At 35.2% G+C, this 20,663-nt stretch overlaps 1 protein-coding gene across 1 annotated transcript; it reads right to left on the bottom strand.

Moving 5' to 3' along the window:
• Positions 1 to 5,995: 5,995 nt before the first annotated feature.
• Positions 5,996 to 19,542, bottom strand: LOC141666834 (uncharacterized). Its single transcript, XM_074473046.1, has 10 exons — positions 18,032 to 19,542; positions 17,071 to 17,538; positions 16,680 to 16,981; positions 13,532 to 14,245; positions 13,174 to 13,452; positions 12,779 to 12,940; positions 11,723 to 12,655; positions 11,426 to 11,641; positions 9,976 to 10,236; positions 5,996 to 6,526 (listed from the first exon to the last, which is right to left on the bottom strand). Exons 1-10 carry the CDS (start codon positions 19,317 to 19,319, stop codon positions 6,155 to 6,157), a joined length of 4,995 nt encoding a protein of 1,664 aa, XP_074329147.1. The 5' UTR covers positions 19,320 to 19,542; the 3' UTR covers positions 5,996 to 6,154.
• Between the last annotated feature and the right edge of the window lie 1,121 nt (positions 19,543 to 20,663).

The following is a 20,663-nucleotide window of genomic DNA, read 5'->3' as shown; positions in this document are numbered from 1 at the left end:
AAGTGTAGATGAGTTAGTAGTTGTACAATCACTCTTAGGACTAAGGGAAGGGAGTGATTTGAGTGAAAGGCTGGGTTGCTCCCAGGAAAAAGGAGAGGAAAGGAGTGAACAAATGCAGGCTATTTCTTCCAAACTGGCAAAAGAGAGTGAGAGGAGTACCACCTTAGTACATGAAGGTGAAGGTGTGAGGGTGTTGAGCCAAGGGGAGACCTTGATGCAACAAAAGAGAGAAAATGAGAGAAATGCATGTACAAGAGATATAAGGGTGGAAACCATTGCTAGTGAGTCAATGGATGTCAGTGAGGCTGACAAGAAACAGCTATTTCAGCAAGAATACCAAGTTGTCTTAGACTCTGTTTCTTATGAAGCCGAGGCATTTACTTACCATGTGTTAGCATATCAAGCTTTAGCTGAATAGGACAATGTGGTTGCTGAAAGGATGCTAAACTTGGTGCATACTACTACTTCAATGCAAAGGGCAAAGGATGTCATAACTGTTATGCCTTCCACAGCTGGTAGTGACTTTGAATTAGCTGAAGACTCACTTGGGGATGATGAGGACGATAGCATGAGCATAGGAGGGGATGCAGACATTCCTTCATGGATGCTAAGTAAAGACTGCTCATATTCACATCTCCAATCCACCTTATTCAAGCTTATTCATGACACCCAAACAGCTATTCAGGCATCCACAAATGCCAGCACCAAAAGATTACTCAAAGCACACCTGGAATCTCTATAGTTGTACAAGAATCAAGCTCTCCAACAAAGTCAAAATGTGGATGCAATCAAGCAAGAAATTTCTGAAGTCAAACAAGATTTTGTAGCAAGGTTGGATGCTAGGCTTCCAGGAACCACTATGACTGAAATAGCTCAAAAGCTAAGGAAGGAAGCTGATTTGAACAGAAAGGTTGAGTCCATGGACTCTAGACTGTCAAATATGGAAAAGTCAGTGGCCAAGATACTTACAAATCAGGATGCTCAAACCAGTCTGCTTCAACAGTTGGTGGCTGCACAATTCCCTACCTCTACTTAATTTGATGCTAACAAAAAGGGGGAGAAAGACTCTATCATCCCAGTTAGTCAGGGGGAGTCAACAAATAAGGAGGAGAAAGTGCTCAACATACAAGTCAGTAAAGTGATTGTTCCAAAAATTACTTTCACTAAGCCACTAGTTATGGATAGTATTGACCTAATCAATCTAGTAGCAGCAAAGCTGGAATCAAATGTCAAACTGAGAAAGATTGATATGACAGCAGTTGAAAAAGAGCTAGATGAAAAATGGAAGCAGATTGATGAAGAAATACAGAAGAAGTTTGGTCCAATTGAGAAGAAGGACAAGGTATTTTCTCACTTCTCTCAATTGAGACAAATTTCTGCAAATGAAATGAGTCTCGGTAATTTGGAAAAAGGCAACCTTCATGAATAAAGTCTCCAAAAGCCAACTTGGCTTTCAATCCCAAAAGAAATTATCCAAAGTAATCTGACAAAAATCCTTTGGATCTTATGTTTGAGACTCCAAGACCAGATGAAAAGAAGCTGTTGGCAAGGTCCATTGCATTCTTCAAAGATCCAACTGACTCAGTGCTAAAGAGAAGAATTGCTAAAATCTACAGGAATGGGAAAGAAATCTGTGTGATGGCTGGATACCCTCAGTTTGCAGAAGCTAAGAAGGAAGAAAATGAGAGGATTAAACAAGAAAAGAAGCAAGCTGCTTTAGATGCTAAGAAGCTCAAATATAAGAAAAAGCAAGCTGTTATAGTAGCCAAGCTCCAAGCTGTGAAAATTGCAACTGAGATTTCTGAGAAGCAACCTGTGATAGCTGAAGCTCAGGATCAGAAAATGCAAAAGGAACCTCAACAGAAAAGGAAGTTCAGATACAAAATCCTTCCCAAAAGAAGATTGGACTTCAATGATGATGAGATGGAAGATTACATTCACAACCAGTCTACATCTATAATTCAAACATCCAAGCCCTCAATGGTATAGGATGAATTTAAGGTGGATCCTACAAGATATTTTCATGGTGAGCCAATAGTTCCCAAGGATGAGCCAGTAGACTGAGATAGTTTGCCACTTCCTGAATTTAATTTACCAATCTTCAAAAAGTTAAAGAAGACAAAGACTAAAGCAATCAAGAAGGTCAAGCCTGTGAGTCTCAAAACCAAAACCTTAACTAAAGCTCAACCAACTGTCAACAAGGGAGATCTTCTATATATCTATGACATCAAGGAATTTTCAGATATAAATCTTTACATGGATGAACTAGAAGAAGTAAGAGGAATTGATGCTCACAGAAATCTCCCTGAAAGACTGGTGTTCAAATACAAGGGTGGGAAAGAGATCACATGGCCCCTTCATAAGATTCTTCAAGAAAGTTATTATGTTTTCAGAAAGATCTTCTCATCTTTCAAGAAAAAATTTGGATTTAATGTGAATGCCAAGAAAATGGTTCTAAAGAAGATAGAAGAACTAAGGAGTAGAAAAGCCTCAAATGCACTCCCAAAGACTATCAATTCCCTTCACAGGAAATACAGTGCACTTGATGTCTTACTAGCTGATGGAATTCATGGAGGAAAAAGGTGTTAGGAGATTCTTCAGACTGGATGACCAATTGAGTATCTCAAGCAATGAGACTCTATTGGAAATACAAGAAAAGTTGGATCTATCAAATGCTGAAGAATTTGAATTTCACAGACAACTCCAAAATCAAATAGAAGAAAACAACAAGAAGCTTGGGAAGAAATCAAGACAATCAAAGAGATAGATCACATATGCTCAGACTAGAAGATCACCTTGAAAATGATTGTGAGAACTCTTTGTACACTTTATTTTGTTCAAATTTTCAAATAAACTATAGCACTTACTAGTTTTATCTACCATAATTCAATCTGTACATTTAGGGTATTTTGTTATCATCAAGTTTCTCTTCATTTATGGCTAAAATTCCAGTAGACATAAATTGAGGGAGATTGTTAGGAACATGTTGTGATCTTGATGATAAGTTGAACAAAACACCTTAGTAGATTTAACTTAGTGTCTTTGTAGCTCTCGACGGATGTTCTCCAATAGTCCCGACGGATGAACTTTCTAGTCCCGACGGATAACCACTGAACATCCATCGAGAGTGTAGCTAATGTAATGATAAGTCTTATAGCGCATGCCTGCAAACAATAATGTATTAGTAGATGCTGTAGGATTCTTTAAGTCATGTTGACTACTAGATTGATATGTAGAATGGGTTGGCTAATTGTAAATATAAGATGTCTTGTAATTTTGTATAAGTGAAATAGAGTTGAGTGACAGAAAGGCTCTCGACGGATGATCTACAAAGGCTCCTGACAGATAATCAACAAGGCACGGATGATCAACATAGTCCCGACGGATAATCATAATTCAAAAGAGCAGTTGACAGTGACAACACAGTCACATGCGTCGGGTGTTTGCAAATGGAATGTGACAGCCTAATTGCAGGATTTAGAGAACAAAGAAGCATTACCAATTTCATGCAATTATGAAGATATTCAAAGATGCTGGATAGTGTAATAAAGTAGCATGGAACTAGACTAGAAGCAACTTTTGTTTTACTTGTTTGTCTTTTTATCATGTAACTTGATAGTATATAAACCAAGTGTAACAAGTAGAACTTAGGGATAAGTAAGCAAGCACTATTTTCAGAGAGACAGATAAAGTTGTATTTGTTAAACATCTCGCTGTAATTCTGTAAGTTTACTTGTAAGCAGGTTGTGCTATTCAAGCATCACAAAGTTCTCATATATATATATATATATATATATATATATATCTCTGGTGGATAAGTTCAAATCCACCACAAAGTTTTAAAGTCTTGTGTTTTATTGCTTTGTGTTTTGATTTCCACTTTACTTTCATTCCGCACTACTTGAAAAATCAAACACAGTTATATATCAAGAAAGAATATTCTTAAAATTAGAAAAAGAAGTCAGAATTACATTCAACCCCCCATCTGTAATTCTTGTTGCATTGATTGGGAATAACAGAAGCGTATGGAGGCGGTCGAGATTTACGACACTAATTGGCTGAAGGCCTGACTTGAACATGGGTTGGGGCTGCACGGGTCGAAAAACCCTAATTCTAGCCTTTGTGAATTGTTCCCTAAGAATTACGTGAGGTTTGATTCCTATAAATAGGGTACGTAGGCATCTATACGAGAGATAAGTGGACACTTGACAAAGAATAAAGAAAACTCTATTCTTTTTTTAGCAGAACCGATTATATACAATAATTTATACATTCTTGTAAACAACCTAAATTGTTCTTTTTGATATACCTGTTCATAAACATGGAGAGCCTTGCTTAGAGACTGATTGTTTGAAAACAAAACTACGGAAGATTCATCTCATCTCTTATTCGCTTTCGGCACACCGAAAAATAAGTAATGTCACTATCTGCATCTATGACTTCACTTTCTCCCTTGTGAGATCCGATTCTTATTTCGAGCATATTTGGGTTGTCCCTAATTGAGAGAGACGGCTTGTGAGTTCGAAGTGGGCGTCAATGAACGCCTCTTTTGCCTTGCTCTCGAGATCTGACCACGACGCCATTAGAAGAAGCTTACGTTTATTGTACTTGGAGTGGCTGCTTTTCAAAACTTCATTTTAAAGCAGCTTTGCAAACCCCTCCTCTAATATACTTGACCATGACGACAAAAGTAATTTGGTAACGTTACTCCTTAATACTTATGAAGGATTTTTAATTCATCTTTTGCTAAAATTGTAGCAGAATATTGATCTTGTACCAGTAGCAGATTAGGAGAGTATCTTTAAAGGTGCAATGTTGGACAAAACTTCTGCTTTTTTTGTTTGAAAAATAAATTGAATCGTCTCTCAACTATTGTTGTTTTATTACATAGTCTTATCGCTATAATATATAAGACCAAAATCATAGAATTCAACTCCAATGCATAGCTATACATGGATGAATTAATGAATAAATGGATACTTAGTTCTGTATATAGGACCAAAAATAGCTATAGTACACTTTACATTAAAGTTAATGAGCTGGACAAAATGTTAGTTAAATATGAAATTTTTTGGTGGTGAAATAGAACGGGCAAGAACTATTTTAACAACAAAAAATACTTTTTGGTGTCAAATTATAGCAATGATTATAGCCATTTTACATTTAACATTGGACTTCCTCTTAATGAGCTCCAAATCATAAGTTCTAGTAGCCAAACTGAAACCCATATCAAATTCTACCTATTTTTAACATCATATTGTATTGTACGATCGGTGTAATTTCAAATTTCTTGTGGCCGAAAAGAAAATAAATTGATATACTTACTTTTAAAAATACAGTTTGCAACCCCTATTTTTCATTGAATAACAAAATTATATACTTACTTTTAAAAATACAGTTTGCAACCCCTAACTTTAGACATCAAATACAATATGCATCTTTTTAACCGTTTTGTTAAAAAAATTTATATCGTGAATGGTAAAATTGAAATTCAGCAAAATATTTAAATAATAATTTTAATTTTTTTAAACTAAACTAAAATTTAGAATTTCAAATTTTAAAAATAATATTAATATCAATTATTTTATTACTCAGTATAATTTTTAAAATTTTAAAATATAGATATATTTAGAAACTTTATGATTATATATATAAACATATATTTTGCTTAATAAATATATTTTAAGTATTTAGCATTATGATTAATTTAGAGTATTACTAATAGAATATAGCTATAATTTTTTTCATGTAAAAAATGTATTAAAATAAATATTTTAATTAATTTGAAATTTTATTTATTTATATTAACATCTCAATTTCAATTTTAAAACCGAAAGAGATGCATGTTATAGTTGATATTGAAAGTTAAGGGTTGCAAACTGTATTTTGCAAAGTAGGTATACTATTTTGATCTTAAATGAAAGGTGGGGGTTGTAAAGTGTAATTGACTCATCATAATTTAAACTAATTGAACTAAAGAAGAAATTAAAAGACATTGTTGGAAACAGAAAAAACTTCCCTAGATGCCTTTAATTGATTATGGGTACGCAGTGCATTAAACAACTGTTACAGGTAATGCAATTACTAGCTATTATTTCTTTCATTGGTGTTCCCTAACAAAACTACCAGCCAAAAATGCCCAGTCTTCAATGGCTCAAGAACTTTTGAACCAGGGTCCCACACCACCATTTGCATGTCCATTGCCATGTATTCTAGAACCGTTTATGTGGCCATGGATCCCAGCACCATTCGAGATGATTGAGGGGGGCAGTCCAACAGTCATTGGAGACGGCGCAGAAGGGTACAACCCATGGGAGTGCTGGAGAGCATGAGGACTCACAAGTGGACTGCCAGCTGGACTGCCGTTGCACTGTTGGAGGATACGTATCTGTGCAAGTCCTTCTTCATGTATGCGAGCAATTGTGTCCAACTCCTTCATTGATAGAGCTTCAAGTCCTGCACCATATAGAGGGGCGTGTCTCGACATCTCTTCCTGAAGTGAAGACTCAAGGGTGTGGATGTATTGCTGCAAAGATGGTCAGACAGTAATTTAAATTACTTGTAATAACATAGTCTGTGAGACTTAAGAGTTGAACTAGCTATGAGAAAGAGAAACAAGTTCAAGACATCACATCAGGCTTATCAGAAAGTAAAGATATGAATCCAAAATTTCAGGTTGGCCACATCCAGGGGCGGTGCTATTCAGAACCCAGAGGTACCTCCCACATACCCTGGTTTTTTGTGTTGTACCTCCCACATAACTGGTTTTTTGTGTTGTACCTCCCACATACCCTGGGTTTTTGTATTTTCAGTGTATATATATATACATATATATATAGTCCTACTCTATTACAAACTAAATTAAAATACAAACTACACCATACCCAATTTAAATCTACCCTACCACACACAACTCTACCTAATTCCCTCCATTTTTAATTGAATTTTTCTCATCAATCGATGAACTTTTTTTAAAATCTAACTTCACTATATTTTTCTATATCCTCTAACAATTGGTATGAATACCATATTTGATATATTTCGGCGATAAATCAGTAATTTTGCCTACAAGAATCACTAAAAGCTACTGGTTCCTTGAATAGGATTGTGATTTCAGCTTAGTGATTCAGGTAAGCTTAAATACTGATTTGTCGTCAAAATATAGCAAATATGCTATGCCAATTGATAAGTGGGAGGAAGAAAAATACGGTGATGGGAAAATATATACATGCACACGGAGACATGGAGGAAAGATAAAGGGATTAAACATGAGGTTGTTATTGGTTTGTAGTTTATATTCTAATATTGGTTTGTATTTGAGTACTTGCCTATATATATATATATTTAGAATTTGAGGTACATGTAAACACTTGACATACTATTAATAATTTTAGCGAGGTAATTGCATTTTGCCTCCCTTAAGCTTTAGCCCAAAATCAAAATTGTATATCTATTTTTAAAAATTGCAATTTACTACCCCCAACTTTCAATTTGTATGCAACATGCACCCCTTTGACACTTACAACAAAAATAATGAGGGGTAAAACAGAAATTTTAATATAAAATGTAAACAAATTTTGTAATTATAATTCAAAAAAAACTAAAAATAATTATAATAATGAATTATACCCCTTAAATACACACTAAAATAATAATATCAAAAAAAAAATTAAAAAAAATGATGCAACGAATTTAATACTCATACTTAATATACAAATAAAATTAATGTTTAAATATATATTTTAAAAATTATTTTTAGTGGAATCGTAAATTTTTGGAATTAACACCATATAATAAAATTGAAATTGAAATTACTAGTATGACCCGAAAATATATATATATATATATATTTAATTTTTAATACAATTTGTAATATATAAAATATAAGTTAATTAATATTTTAAGCCGAAACTTCAACCTTGCCCCTGCCTTGTAAACGAAATTAGGCAAAAAAGGTGTTATTTGTATCGAATTCCAAGGAAGAGGGATGCAAACTGCAATTTCTGAAAATAGAAATACAATAATGATTTTTGGCAAAGCTAAGGTTTGCAAAATGCAATCCAATCTGATTTTAGCCTTAAAAGATTGAAGCAGAAAAATGTTTCATACTAGTAAAAGATACGGGATAAAATTTAAATTTGTCCATCAACATCTTCTTCCTCGCCCAAATACTCCCATTCTTCATCAGAACTAAGATCGAGACTCCTATTCTAAACGAACTCAATATCCTCATCTTCATTCTTCTTTATTCTCATATTAAACATCCTCATCCTCGATCTCGTCAATTAGAGGCCGAGAAGATCCAGAATTCCCGTTTGCATTTTTCTCTCTTGATTGTGACCTTGATCTATATTGTGGCTCTCAAACACCAGAATCATTATAAACATCATTATATGTTAGCCATCTTCTTCGTCATCTCCTCTAAGCCTTCCGGTTAGCCATTCAATACTTTCATCAATATCATTTAACATTATAGGATCAATAATCTAATATTTTGTTTAATAATGGGCTTTAAAAAAGACCAAATAAGTTAAAGACCAGCCCAACTGTATAAGTTATTATACATCTAATAAAAAGTACACATCTAAAAAAAGCCTGCTTTTTCATAGCTTTTATGCGCTTCTCGCTTCATCAAAAAGCACCTGCTTTTTTGAATTTACTCTGGGCTTTGCTTAGCCCAGGTGCGCTTCGCTCCGCTTTTTGCACGCTTTTGATAACACTGTCGTCAATCGGTGAGTTTCTTTTAAATCTCAACTTCATTGTATTTTTTTAATCTCCAAAGATCAATTTGCATACCATTATGTGTTATACTTCGACGTGATTTAGAAAAAAAAATTATATAGGGTGTTACTCCACTAGAAACTCTCCTATAATGAAAATTAGAAATTAATTTTTTTTTTTAAATCGCGTCGAAGTATGCAAATTGATCGCTGGTTGATGGAGAAAAATACAATGAAGTTGGATTTTAAAAAAAGATCACTGATTGACGGAAAAATCAAATTAAAATGGAGGAGATTCGTCGAAATTCTGTATGGGACGGTGTATCTTAATTCTAGGGACCATTTGATGAGATTGATCTATGGGTGTAGATTAGTTTTTAATTTTCATTTAAAGACTTATTTCTATTAGAACAAATGCCTATATATATATGAAAAAAATTAAAAATGAGAAAGAGTGCTACAGAAATGTGGCACGTAACCTTCCACTACACCCTGATTTGGGGTGTTAAAATACTCTCTTTTTTATTAGACCAGAACCCTCATCAACACCTCGTCAAACATCCGAAAACCCAACCTCCATTTTAAGAACCACCAATTCAAATGGAGCCTAAAACTTAACTATCAAGTTATATCTTCTTAATAAAGGAAACATGTCTTTTTCTCCATCTCTACCATATCTAGAATATTCCTAATAATATACTCCCTCCATCCCTTTCAATTGTTTACATTTTTTAGAGAGTGTCCGACACGCATTTTAAGGTGCATATAAAGTATAGTTCTGTAATTTTTTTTTTACAATTTTGTTTTTTTGAATAAAAATTAAAACATTCAAATTTTATTCAGAAAAAGAAAATTGTAAAAACAAGTTACATAACTATACTTTTAATGCACCTTAAAATGCGTGCCGAACACTTCCTCAGAAATGTAAACAATTGGAAGGGACTGAGGGAGTACAATTTAACTTTTAAAATATAGTAAAATTAAATCTATTTCTAACTAATAATATGAAATAAATACAAACTAATATTCTAATTCTTCGTTTGGCATCAAGTATCTTAGTTATGATGCCTGAGATATATCTTAGTTTTTCCATTCTCATACAATTTTATCTCATAGTATGCTATGAAATAGTGAGGCATGGTAGTCGAGAGCGGCAGTGAGAACACGTATATATAAAATGTTGTCATGTGGTTCAATTTCAAGCGTACCACAATGAGGTAATAATAAAAGTATTACACTAGTTCAAATTGAATACCTGGCAAGCCTGCAATTTGGATTCCATCCCATCAATAAATGCTTCACATCGGGCAACTTGTGCTTCCTTCTCACGCTTTTCCCCTTCAGTTTGCCCAACAGTTTGTATCAGTCGTCTAACTTCATCCTCTAGTGACTTCCGAAGTTCTTCTCGAGTCGCATTCTCTGTGGCATACCGTTTCAGTTCATCGTCAAATCTTTTCCGAGCCGCTTCAGTATTTCTTAGCCTTTCGGCCAGGACATTTTTCTCCTTTGTTACTCTCTGAAACATTTATTAACAGATATTTGTCACAAACAAGCCATACTTACACTTAACTTATAACTGTATCAGGACTTAATGAAATATTTAAAAACAGAAAAGAACAAAATCACTAATTTCTGTATAAATGAACTTGTATGATGAATAAATTTGCATTATACTATGTCTTAATTTCTGTTAAATTGCAATGACTATAACTAATATCTCAACAAATTTGAATGTTAAAATTCCAAAGGAGATGGTTTCATGCCAGAAAATGGCTATTAATGCCAAGAAAAGAGTCGTGGAGTCACTGTTCTCATATATAAGCATTGACAATAGCTTGGCTTGGAGAGACCGAGTACATAAAAAAAAATCTTTTGTCCAGAGCACACACCAAGGGGGCAATCACACATAGCATCCGGTAAATTAAAGTATGAAAACATTTGCACATCCAAAAGAGATCTATCATGCCTATACAAGCAACCAAACATAAAAACAAAGGAGATTGTCCATGATGCAAACCATTCAAAATCCACAAAATGCATCTTGAAGATAATGCTTAAAATAACTAACCCTGAGTAAATTCAAGCCAAAAGAAATTACAGCCCAGAAGAGAAACACAAGGAAAAGTAAATTGCTTTTACTACCAATTGTAAGTTGTTTCATCTGTTTTACACACAAAAGAAGATGACATTCTATATAGGTTGCAGCTTTTTTGAAGTTTGGGAGACGTAATCCTCTTTATTAAAGCATATTTGCACATGAATAGCATGATAAAAAATCGATGTGTTTAAAAAAACGTGCTTAAAAATCAATGACAACATGCTGTCAAAGTTAATGAGACAAGCGGAGCACAATTGTGATGATACTTTTTCTGTTTGGACAAGAAATAATTGAATAAAAAAGGGAAAATTATTCTAATTTATTTGAGAAGTCTGGATCATAAAAACAAGAATACGCAAAATTTTTAAGTCTTAAACTTTAACACGTTGGCAATGCTTATCATCCAAATTCCATCAGAAAATTCCACTTCCAAATTCATAAGAGGTGCATTTTCATCATTATATGGCAAACAAAGTAAATTGCAGATGCATTACATACTAGTAGCACAAACACATGCCAACACAAGATATCATTGTGAGGCGCTTGATTTAAATAGGGACAACTCCAGCTAAAAAATAATAAGCTTCGATCTGAGAGAAATATGTACCTTCAACTCATCGCGTTTCCGGGACTTCAACTGGGAAAGCTGTGTTTCTGCATCATAAAGGCGGTCCTGAAGGACTTTCTTTTCTGCAGATAGTTTCCCAATTTCGTCATCCCGCTCTGACCGTAGCCATTCAAGTTGATTTTCATAGTCTTGTATCTGTTCAGAAAGTTCCTTCCTCTCTCGAGCAAAACGGTCGACTTCAGCCTTCATGTCAGACTGTCATAAATAAAGTTAATTAAAACTAAAATACAAGAATAATTGGCCTCACTGACAATACACAATGAATTGAGAAATTACTTTCAGATGGCTATTTGTAGCTTCATATTCACTCAGCTTCTGTGATAATACATCCTTCTCTTTCACCATACCTGAAACCTCAGCTTCCCTTTCTTCACGGATATGAAGAATGTCATCTTCACTGGTACATAATTGATGCCAAAGAGCTGCCCTATCAACATTTGCAAGTTCAGCAATGTCCCGCATCATGCTCAGGACTGGTCTAACTATTTCTTGTTCCTCACAAACCAAGATTACTAAGATCTCCAAATCTAAATCTAAGTCACCACTAGTATCTGTAGGGCTTGTCACCCGGTCAACCAGTTTCTTCAGAATCCTCAACTTGTAGGATTCATCAGCATACCACTTAAACAATATTGTATAAAGCGTCTTCACAAATGCTCTCACACGAGTATCCCTAGAAAGGGCCAACGTCTCGGCAAGACCAAGTACCAAAGAAAAATCATCTTGTTGAGCTCTCAATTGTTCGATGACTTCTCCCTCTACAATCACTTCAGAATTTTGAAAATTTTCAGCAACAAATTGGGATGTCAAATTTAATCTCCGGGAAAGGCGTCTTTCTAATACCAAAGCTACAGACTCAGCCATAATTGATCCACGACCTACAGCTCTCTCAAAATTTCGAGAGGCTTCGACTACAAGACAAGGAATTGATAACATCTCTATAAGGATATAAATATCAGAAAAATTAAAGGTAGCTGTAGCACGGAAAGCTTGGTCCTCTAGCGCATTTAATTTATCACCAGAGGAACCATTTTCACAGAATAAGAAAAGCCCACAACTCATTGTTGAGCAATCATCATCACAATCAATATCCTTTAGAATAGCTTCCGCAACATCGGCACAACTATTTACCGTTCTGGTTAAGTAATCCAGAACAAAGGGAGAGACTTCAACACCTAATTTTTTGAGTCTTGTACGAACAGAACGGACCTACATGTAAAAAAGATAAATATTTCGGCATTGTGAGCAAAGCAACAAAGAAACGGAAGAAAGACAGACCATGCAGAAAAATCGAAAGTCTAAATGTTGAAATAGAAATATGTTGATGCATACTGCTTCGGGAAGACGTTGGCAATGCAATGCAGCTTTAAATATGAAATCTACAGTAACTGCAAGGGGTTCATCATTTGAGTTGTCCAAAAGTTCAAATGATTGAGATAAGACACGCTCCCAAATTTCACTGCTACATTCCAACTGGCTAAGCGCACCAAAAACCTGAGAAATTAAGATTAATTGTTATAATTTTCAATAATATTGTCCTTGGAGAAAGAAAGCGTTGAAAAAGAAAAAATCACCAATGGAAGCCTTGTCGGAGATGATCGACTCAAATATTACTTCTTTCTAAGATACAGAACTCTAACCAAATGTAACCATATATATCATAAAATGATATTGCATCAACAAGAACATTCAAACAAATTTTGGCAAAGGGTAGTTCAGGTTATTACAGGCAATCGTAGTGCAGGCTCTGCATCTGCTTTTTGAAGTCTATCCAAAAGTGCACAAGCAGCAAGAGGATGCTCTGACTGCTCAACCAGTTTGGGGACCAGAGCAACTAGATCTGAGTGCAGATGCTTAGGTGCTTTATCCAAAATAAGAGCAATCTTCTGTGCAGATTGTGGTCTTCTTCTTGGCTCAGGACAACCTTGCGGAACAACTCCATCTAGTGTCCTCAATGAATTCACAATCAATCCTAAGAGCTCCTCGGACTGTTCAGGCCATTTCGTCTGAAGAAACAATCTCTATAATCAGTAACATAAATTAAGTATAAAAACTTGTTACATTTACACCATGTAGTGATCTTACCTTCGAGCGACCAGAAGCATAGACAGAGCCAGCAGCACATGTTTCTGGTGGACAGATGGACTGTCCAGGAACAGATTTTAAAGGGGTGTCAATATTATACATATCTGAGCTTTGTACAGCCGATGAGTGTTTGTTTCCTTCCATCCCAACGTCCAACCTATCATTCACGTGAAGATGAATGGTCTCCGCTGCTCCTGTACCTTTATCTGAGTCATAAGGTGCTTCACTGTCATCTGGAGAGGATTTGTCGGTCACATCTGAGGAATTATCTTTTGAAATTACTTCTGAAGGTTGGCAACACTCAACCATAATGTCTAGAAGTAAATCAATAATTGCCTGCTGCAAAACTTTGACCCCCATCAACAAGTTCATCAGACTAGGAGAAGATTCATCATTTGTCAACTCCTTCACATCAGTACCACCAGAAAGCTTAGTTGGAAGTAGCAAACGTTTTACTTTAGCAGGATCATCAAGATAAACGCGAAGTCCAGTCAAAAACCCAGCTATTGCCCCCGCATCCATGAGAAGCTTTTCTCTCAATGTAACCTGTGGCTGAGAAGGATTGTCTCCATAAGTAAGGTGAAACCCTGCTCTAGATAGAAGATTTCTAAAGATGTCGTCTTCATCCCCGCTAATTCCCTCACTGTCCTCGGAATCAACAAGTTCATCAGCGTCTGTTGTCAAAGCATCTTGATCATCCTCAGAGGCAAATACCTGAAACAAAAATATAACAAGTTCTCATCAATAAGTTTGCTAGGTCAGGATATATTCGAATTTGTGTTGCACAATCAAACTGTTTATAATTTTATGAAGTCGAATATCATAAATATTTTTAAAAAACGGATCTCCTTTTTTCGCTAAATGAAAACAAAAATTGTAATAAATATCTGTTGACAGAGGTAATTAACCTTATTCGTCTGTTTTAACCCAATTTTTTATACTGGCTTATAACCCCAGCACAGGTTTTCTAATATATATTTTTTTACATTTTTTATCGGTTTTTCAAATTTATTATCTTATCATTTCTGTTTCAGTATCTTATTACTTTTTATTTGTGTTTGTATTTATTCATTTAACAATACTTTCAATTTGATTAATATAATATGTATGATATTTTTAATAAGATTTATTAATTGTTATTTTAAAATATATACTATGTTTACTGAATAATTTTTCTTAAATGTATTTTTATTTAAACTTGTATTGAACATAAATTGTGTGTGTGTGTGTATATATGTGTGTATATAAACACACACAGACACATATAGATATATATTTATTCTTTTATAGTTATTGTTTCTTTATAGTTTATACACTTTTTTAGATTTTTGGGACCCGGTGAAGAACACACCATACCATTTACATGTTAACCCTCTTAGGCTAACTATATATACATTGTACACATTTAATTTGATCACCCCCATGCTACAACATCCAATACACATAATCACAGGCACATACATGACTGCAGGAACATACAAAAAAGAATGGAGGTACAAATAAAATGACAATATTTTAACATTGTCTAATAGTAGCTAAAGAAATGCATATCTCGCAATAATTCAGGTAAGAAAAAAGTATAATGTTTTTGCAGTTAGCATGTTTCAACATAAACCACTTCTAGCTATTTTAAGCAACCCAAGCCATATTGTCGAAAACCATTATACTACTGTTAACCTTAGTTACCCGCACTCTTCATTTTGCTTCGAGTACCCGTGTCGGACACTCAACACTCGGACATGGGTATGGACATTTGGACACTTATTTTGGGCCAAAAACATGTAAATTTTTCAGAATATTGCCGAGCCCGACACTTGGATACGAACCCGTGTCCGACACCCATAACATAGTTGTTAACATCATATCTTTTATCGCATACACAAGATTCAGGATACATTCATTCAAAGAAAATACAAATTGGTGTACTTTATAAGGAGTCTAAATATGAAGTTCAAAAGTCATATAATGTTTTTCTAATTGTAAGTTATCATACTTCTGACATTTTAGGAAATCCCTTTAGTAATTACCACTTCCCTTGGCCTATAAAAATGACTGTATTAGAGTTGTCAATGAACTCGAACAAAATTTTAACAAACTGAAAAGTGTCCTGTAATTTTGTTGGACAAAATTTCTTGTCCGAACTCAAGTTCGATAATATTCGAACCGAACACAAACTGATCGCGAACATCGCAAACTGAACACGAACTGTTCATGAACATTGTTTTTTTAAATAAGTTATGTTGACTATATTTAATGTAAAAAACTGAGGCAACTACTAATTGAATAATTCCCACCCATATACTATTTATTTTAAATAATTATAAAACGGAATTAATTTTATAAATCATGGATAATATATACATTATCCATACATATAATATGTATAGGTGACACAAACACCATCCTAGTCGAGATCATTTTTTTCCTGACAGAATTTCACCCTAATTGCCAAGTGCAAAAAATGACTTCTTTTAACAGGTATGATATAGCTATCCTCGTTCATTTTCTTACAAAGTTATAACACGAGCAGATTTATGAAATTCTTTGAAACTGCCAACATGTTGTGCACAGACTCGTCTATATTCCGCCAGCCAAATATTTAACGCACACTGTTCATAAGTGAAAAGTCTTCAACAACAGCTCATCCAGAAAATACGGTGTAAATTTATTCTCAAACGGGCACGTGGAAAAGGCTTACTAATTTATTAATTTTGCGCGTGCTAATAGGGGAGTATGCTTTTACAACAGTGACCAATATCAACATCCGATATTGAGTAAAATGGAAAATAACAATTGTCACGTATATTGTCAATATATCATATTCCATTGTTAAATGAAGCTTCATACCAATAAATTATAGTGAAAAAAGTATGAAAAGAAAAGAGAAATATTTGCACAAATTTATTGATCCAGAAACTACGACCTTAAGAATTCATACTCAAGACTCTTACAAGGATTAGGAGTCGCAACTCACAAGGCGATACCTCGTAACTGTACTATTTTTTTTCCCTCTTAACTGGCTGGAAACACACATTTGCCTACTTCATTTCCAGATTATAGGGAATCACAATGATATATGTATTTCATGTGATCCATCTAGACAAAGTTACTTAACAAAAACATAGATGTCGAAGTTACGTATACTAACCTCTAGATCAGAAAATTCAAACCAAGGGCAACAGTCCAAGATTTCACAGACAAAGACAACTGAGTCACGTACGATAAATCCTGCATCTGATTCCAACATATCTGCAACCTTCATAAATTGGAGAACAGAATTATTCCATGTCTTTGTACAAATAGAAGACTCTTTCCACAGAGTCTTGGCAGGATTCTTTTGATTCAATATAGCCATTCTATATCTGACCCAGAAGTTATTGTCGGGATCACTGGAAACAGACTGATCGCTCTCTAAATATATACAGAGGGTGTCAAAGGACTCATAAACTCCTGCATAACCAAAAGAAATCTCAACCTATAAAAAGCCTATCAATATGTTAGTGGTGATGCCAGAGGACAAGGCAAAAAGGAAAACATACCAATTCGCAACTCGCATCCACCAGCTTCAAAGAATTTGCTAAAGATTTTTCTAGTTTCCATTATTTCCTTGAAGAATAGAAAGTTCTCTACCTTCCATGTGAATGACCTTTTTTCCACTTTATTTGTTTGACAATCACTGCCAGACTCAGATTCCTGATCAGTGAAATCGTGTATTATGGATGTTTCTTTCAGTATAAGAACTTCAGCAGAGAATATAACAGTATCATTAACAAGAAACCCAGAATCTTGATCAAATAGACTGGTCAGAGTTACAAACTCACGCCAGCCCCAGTCCTTTGCAGCTTTGGAGTATCGGTTCTGAGATTCCTTCGTTACGGACTTGTCCTCCATCTTCTGGTTCACAACCGATAGACGATGGCTCACAAAACAGCTCCAATCACTTGAAGTATTTCGCGAATCTGTGACTTCAAGGAACACAGAAAGGTGACATGGTGGCTGAGACTGCCCTGGTACCATGAAGCAAAATTTGACTTTCATCAGTTCATATTCCATGGTAAAGCCTAAGCAACTTGTAATATTTGCAGCAAATAAAAAAAAATATCATATATGACCCAAGTACATAATTTCGGGATTTTCATATAGTATGACTTGTTAGGCAACATATTGTTTTACAGTGAAATTACGGGAAACATCTTGGACTAACTACTGTGGATAAACAAGTTATACATCAGTGTTCAGATAATTGTTTAAATAATTAACTGCAGTTATTTCAAATTAAAAACAAAATTAAAATGAGCATATACAGTCTTAATCAACTTTACGTTCAGATCATACCATGTCAACTTAAAGTTTTGTCCTCATACATGCTCATTTTTATAGCCACATAAGTAGCAGACTTTTATACATAATTTTAGTAACCCATTGATATAATAAGCCTTAATTTCTTATTAGTCTGTGCATTTTAAAAAGATTTACTGAAGTATGAAAAATATTTTATACCTCTGGGATACACAATAAGACGGCAATCCCGATTCCCGATTTGAAATCTTCTGCTTTTGATGCAGAGCCCGGTGATCTTCCTCTTCTTTAGAAGATCTTTCAGTCTAGTAAAATTTTCAATTTTCCAAGTAAATTTTCCTACATGACCATCGGACTTTCTAAGTCCTCCTACAGTCCTCATCCCACTCAATGCCCCATTTTTTGAGAAGTTACTAAACTCTTTAATCACATGAAAAGACGTACTAAAACTTGCTGTATCATCCACGAGAAAGCCCGAATCATTTCCAACAAAGTCTGCCATTTTCATATAATCATTCCACCCCAAACTTGTATTATCCCCACTTTTATTATCACCAGCAAACCTCCCATAGGAGTCCCTGTGTAAATGATTGAACCCAGGCTTTTGATTCAACACAGACATCCGAAACAAACACCAGCAACTCCTATCAGTAACCACCGTCTTATCGGTATCTTTACTCTCCAAGCACATGGACAAATAATCAACCCCGTTAACGGTACTCTGATAAACACTTATCCGCAAATTACAGTCCCCAGCAGGAAAGACGGGACTCATAATTTTCTGAGTCTTAATCATGTCCTTGAACAAACTAAAATTATGAACCTTCCAAGAAAACTTGCCGGTCAAAACATCAGCAGCAACGGGAGGAGTGGGAATAGAAGTGGAGTGTGCATCAACATGATCTCTAGTAAAAGAAACAGTCTCATTCAAAACAAGAATATCGGCAGTAACAAGAAGAGAATCATTAGAAATCAAAAAGCCGGATTTAGGGTCCAAGACGGGGGAAGAAGGAGTAAAATCACACCAACCATGAGACTTTTTCTTACTGGAAAACCTATGCCAAGAATCCCTATGAATAGACTTAGAGTCATCAATTAGATTAAGAATAGTAAGACGATAACTAGCAAAACAATCCCACTTGGAGGAAGAAGTAGCTCTAGGATCCATAATTTGTAAATACAAACTAATATAACCTGGCAAAGCTTGCGAATCGCCTTTCGGATAAACCAAAAGCCGACAATCATATCCCCCTACTTGAAAATACTTGCTCCACAATGACCTCGCTTTTACCCTTGAATAATTGGCGATGCTCCATTTACACACGGCGCCGCCTTGACGTCGCTCGATTGTAACAGATTCCTGACACGACATGTCGCCGTCCATCGACGGAGAAGGCTTTTCCGACGCACTGGAGGAAGAAACCCTAATTAGCTGCGGCGGATGGTTATCGGAGGTGGAGGACACTGCTTCCGACTGCTGCTGCTTCATTTCGATTGGATTAGTAAGATTGTGATAGAATTACATGTATGTATGTTTATATTATTAGACAAGGGTGTATTGATTGATTTGTTTTGTTGATCGTTGATACAAGAACAAGGGAGGCTGAGTATGTGTGTGTGTGTATGTGGTGAAAGAAAGAAGGGGTTGCAATGAGGAGGAGCTACTTTGGACAATAGTTGGGAACATGTTAGTTAACCTGCACATCCCCCTGTTTTGTTTTTAATTTCCTAGTTTTTTTTTTACAAAGTGCGGATTTATTATTCAAACTTCATGTTGTTGGATACAGTGCTTTAGTTTGGGTAGAACCGACCTCCCGTCGAAGGTACGATCTGGTTACATATGAGACACACGTGGAAACTTGTGTGTCGGCATATTCGTATATCGTTTGATAAAATACAACTTCATGTTGTTATAATACCGTAAAAAATCTCTACATTCCTCCACCACCTTACCTAATCGGGATCTCATGGGGACTGAACTTCGAATTGGCTGAATCACTACCTGGCAATCAGATTCCACCGTAACTGCATACCACTCCATTTATTTAGCCCAACTTAATGTTTCATTGATTGCTATTGCTTCTTCCAGCGTTAAATTCAATACCTCTGTTTCAGTCTTCGACTTAGCTAGGATTAAGTGGCCATTATGATTTCTGGCAATAAGACTCATTCCCGAGGTCCCCAAAAATCTTTGCATGAAATATAATCTTTAATTCATCTAATTGTGGCTTTACCCAGTAGACCGCACCATCACCTGCAACTAGAGGTGTGAGAGGTGCACCGATACCTCGACTCTGAGCATTTACTCACTCTGAAAGATATTCCCAAGCCTTTGCAACAATTCTCATAGACGGTACTCGCTTATCATTCCATACAAGATCATTTCTGGACCTCCAAATAGACCAGCAAAGGGTGAAGATCTTTTCTTTATTCTTGATCGATTGTCCATGTAAATTTAGCTCTAAACAATCTGGAAATTCCATAGTTTCCTCCGTATTATTTCCTGGATCAAAAATCTTCCAACAGACAACAGTTACTTTGCACTAAACTAAAGCATGGAATATAGACTCAAACCCATCATTGCAAGCAAGACACATATTACCGATATTTACATGCTTTGATTATAGCTGAACCAATGTGGGTAAACAATACGTTCCATCTCGCCATATCAAGTTCAGTATTAGAGGTGGGGCTTTAACTTTCCACACGTTCTTCCATAGATTATTATGAGTATCTAAATTTCATTCCTCTTTCTGTGTCTACAGCAACTTGTATGCACTCTTGACAGAGTATTGGCCCGAATATTTTAATTTCCAGCTTAAAACATCCATCT

Source organism: Apium graveolens, chromosome 6 (genome assembly GCF_009905375.1).
Source record: "Apium graveolens cultivar Ventura chromosome 6, ASM990537v1, whole genome shotgun sequence".
Taxonomy (NCBI): Eukaryota; Viridiplantae; Streptophyta; class Magnoliopsida; order Apiales; family Apiaceae; genus Apium; species Apium graveolens.
Note: the sequence above shows the minus strand (reverse complement) of the source record. Positions and strands in the feature narration are given on the sequence as shown.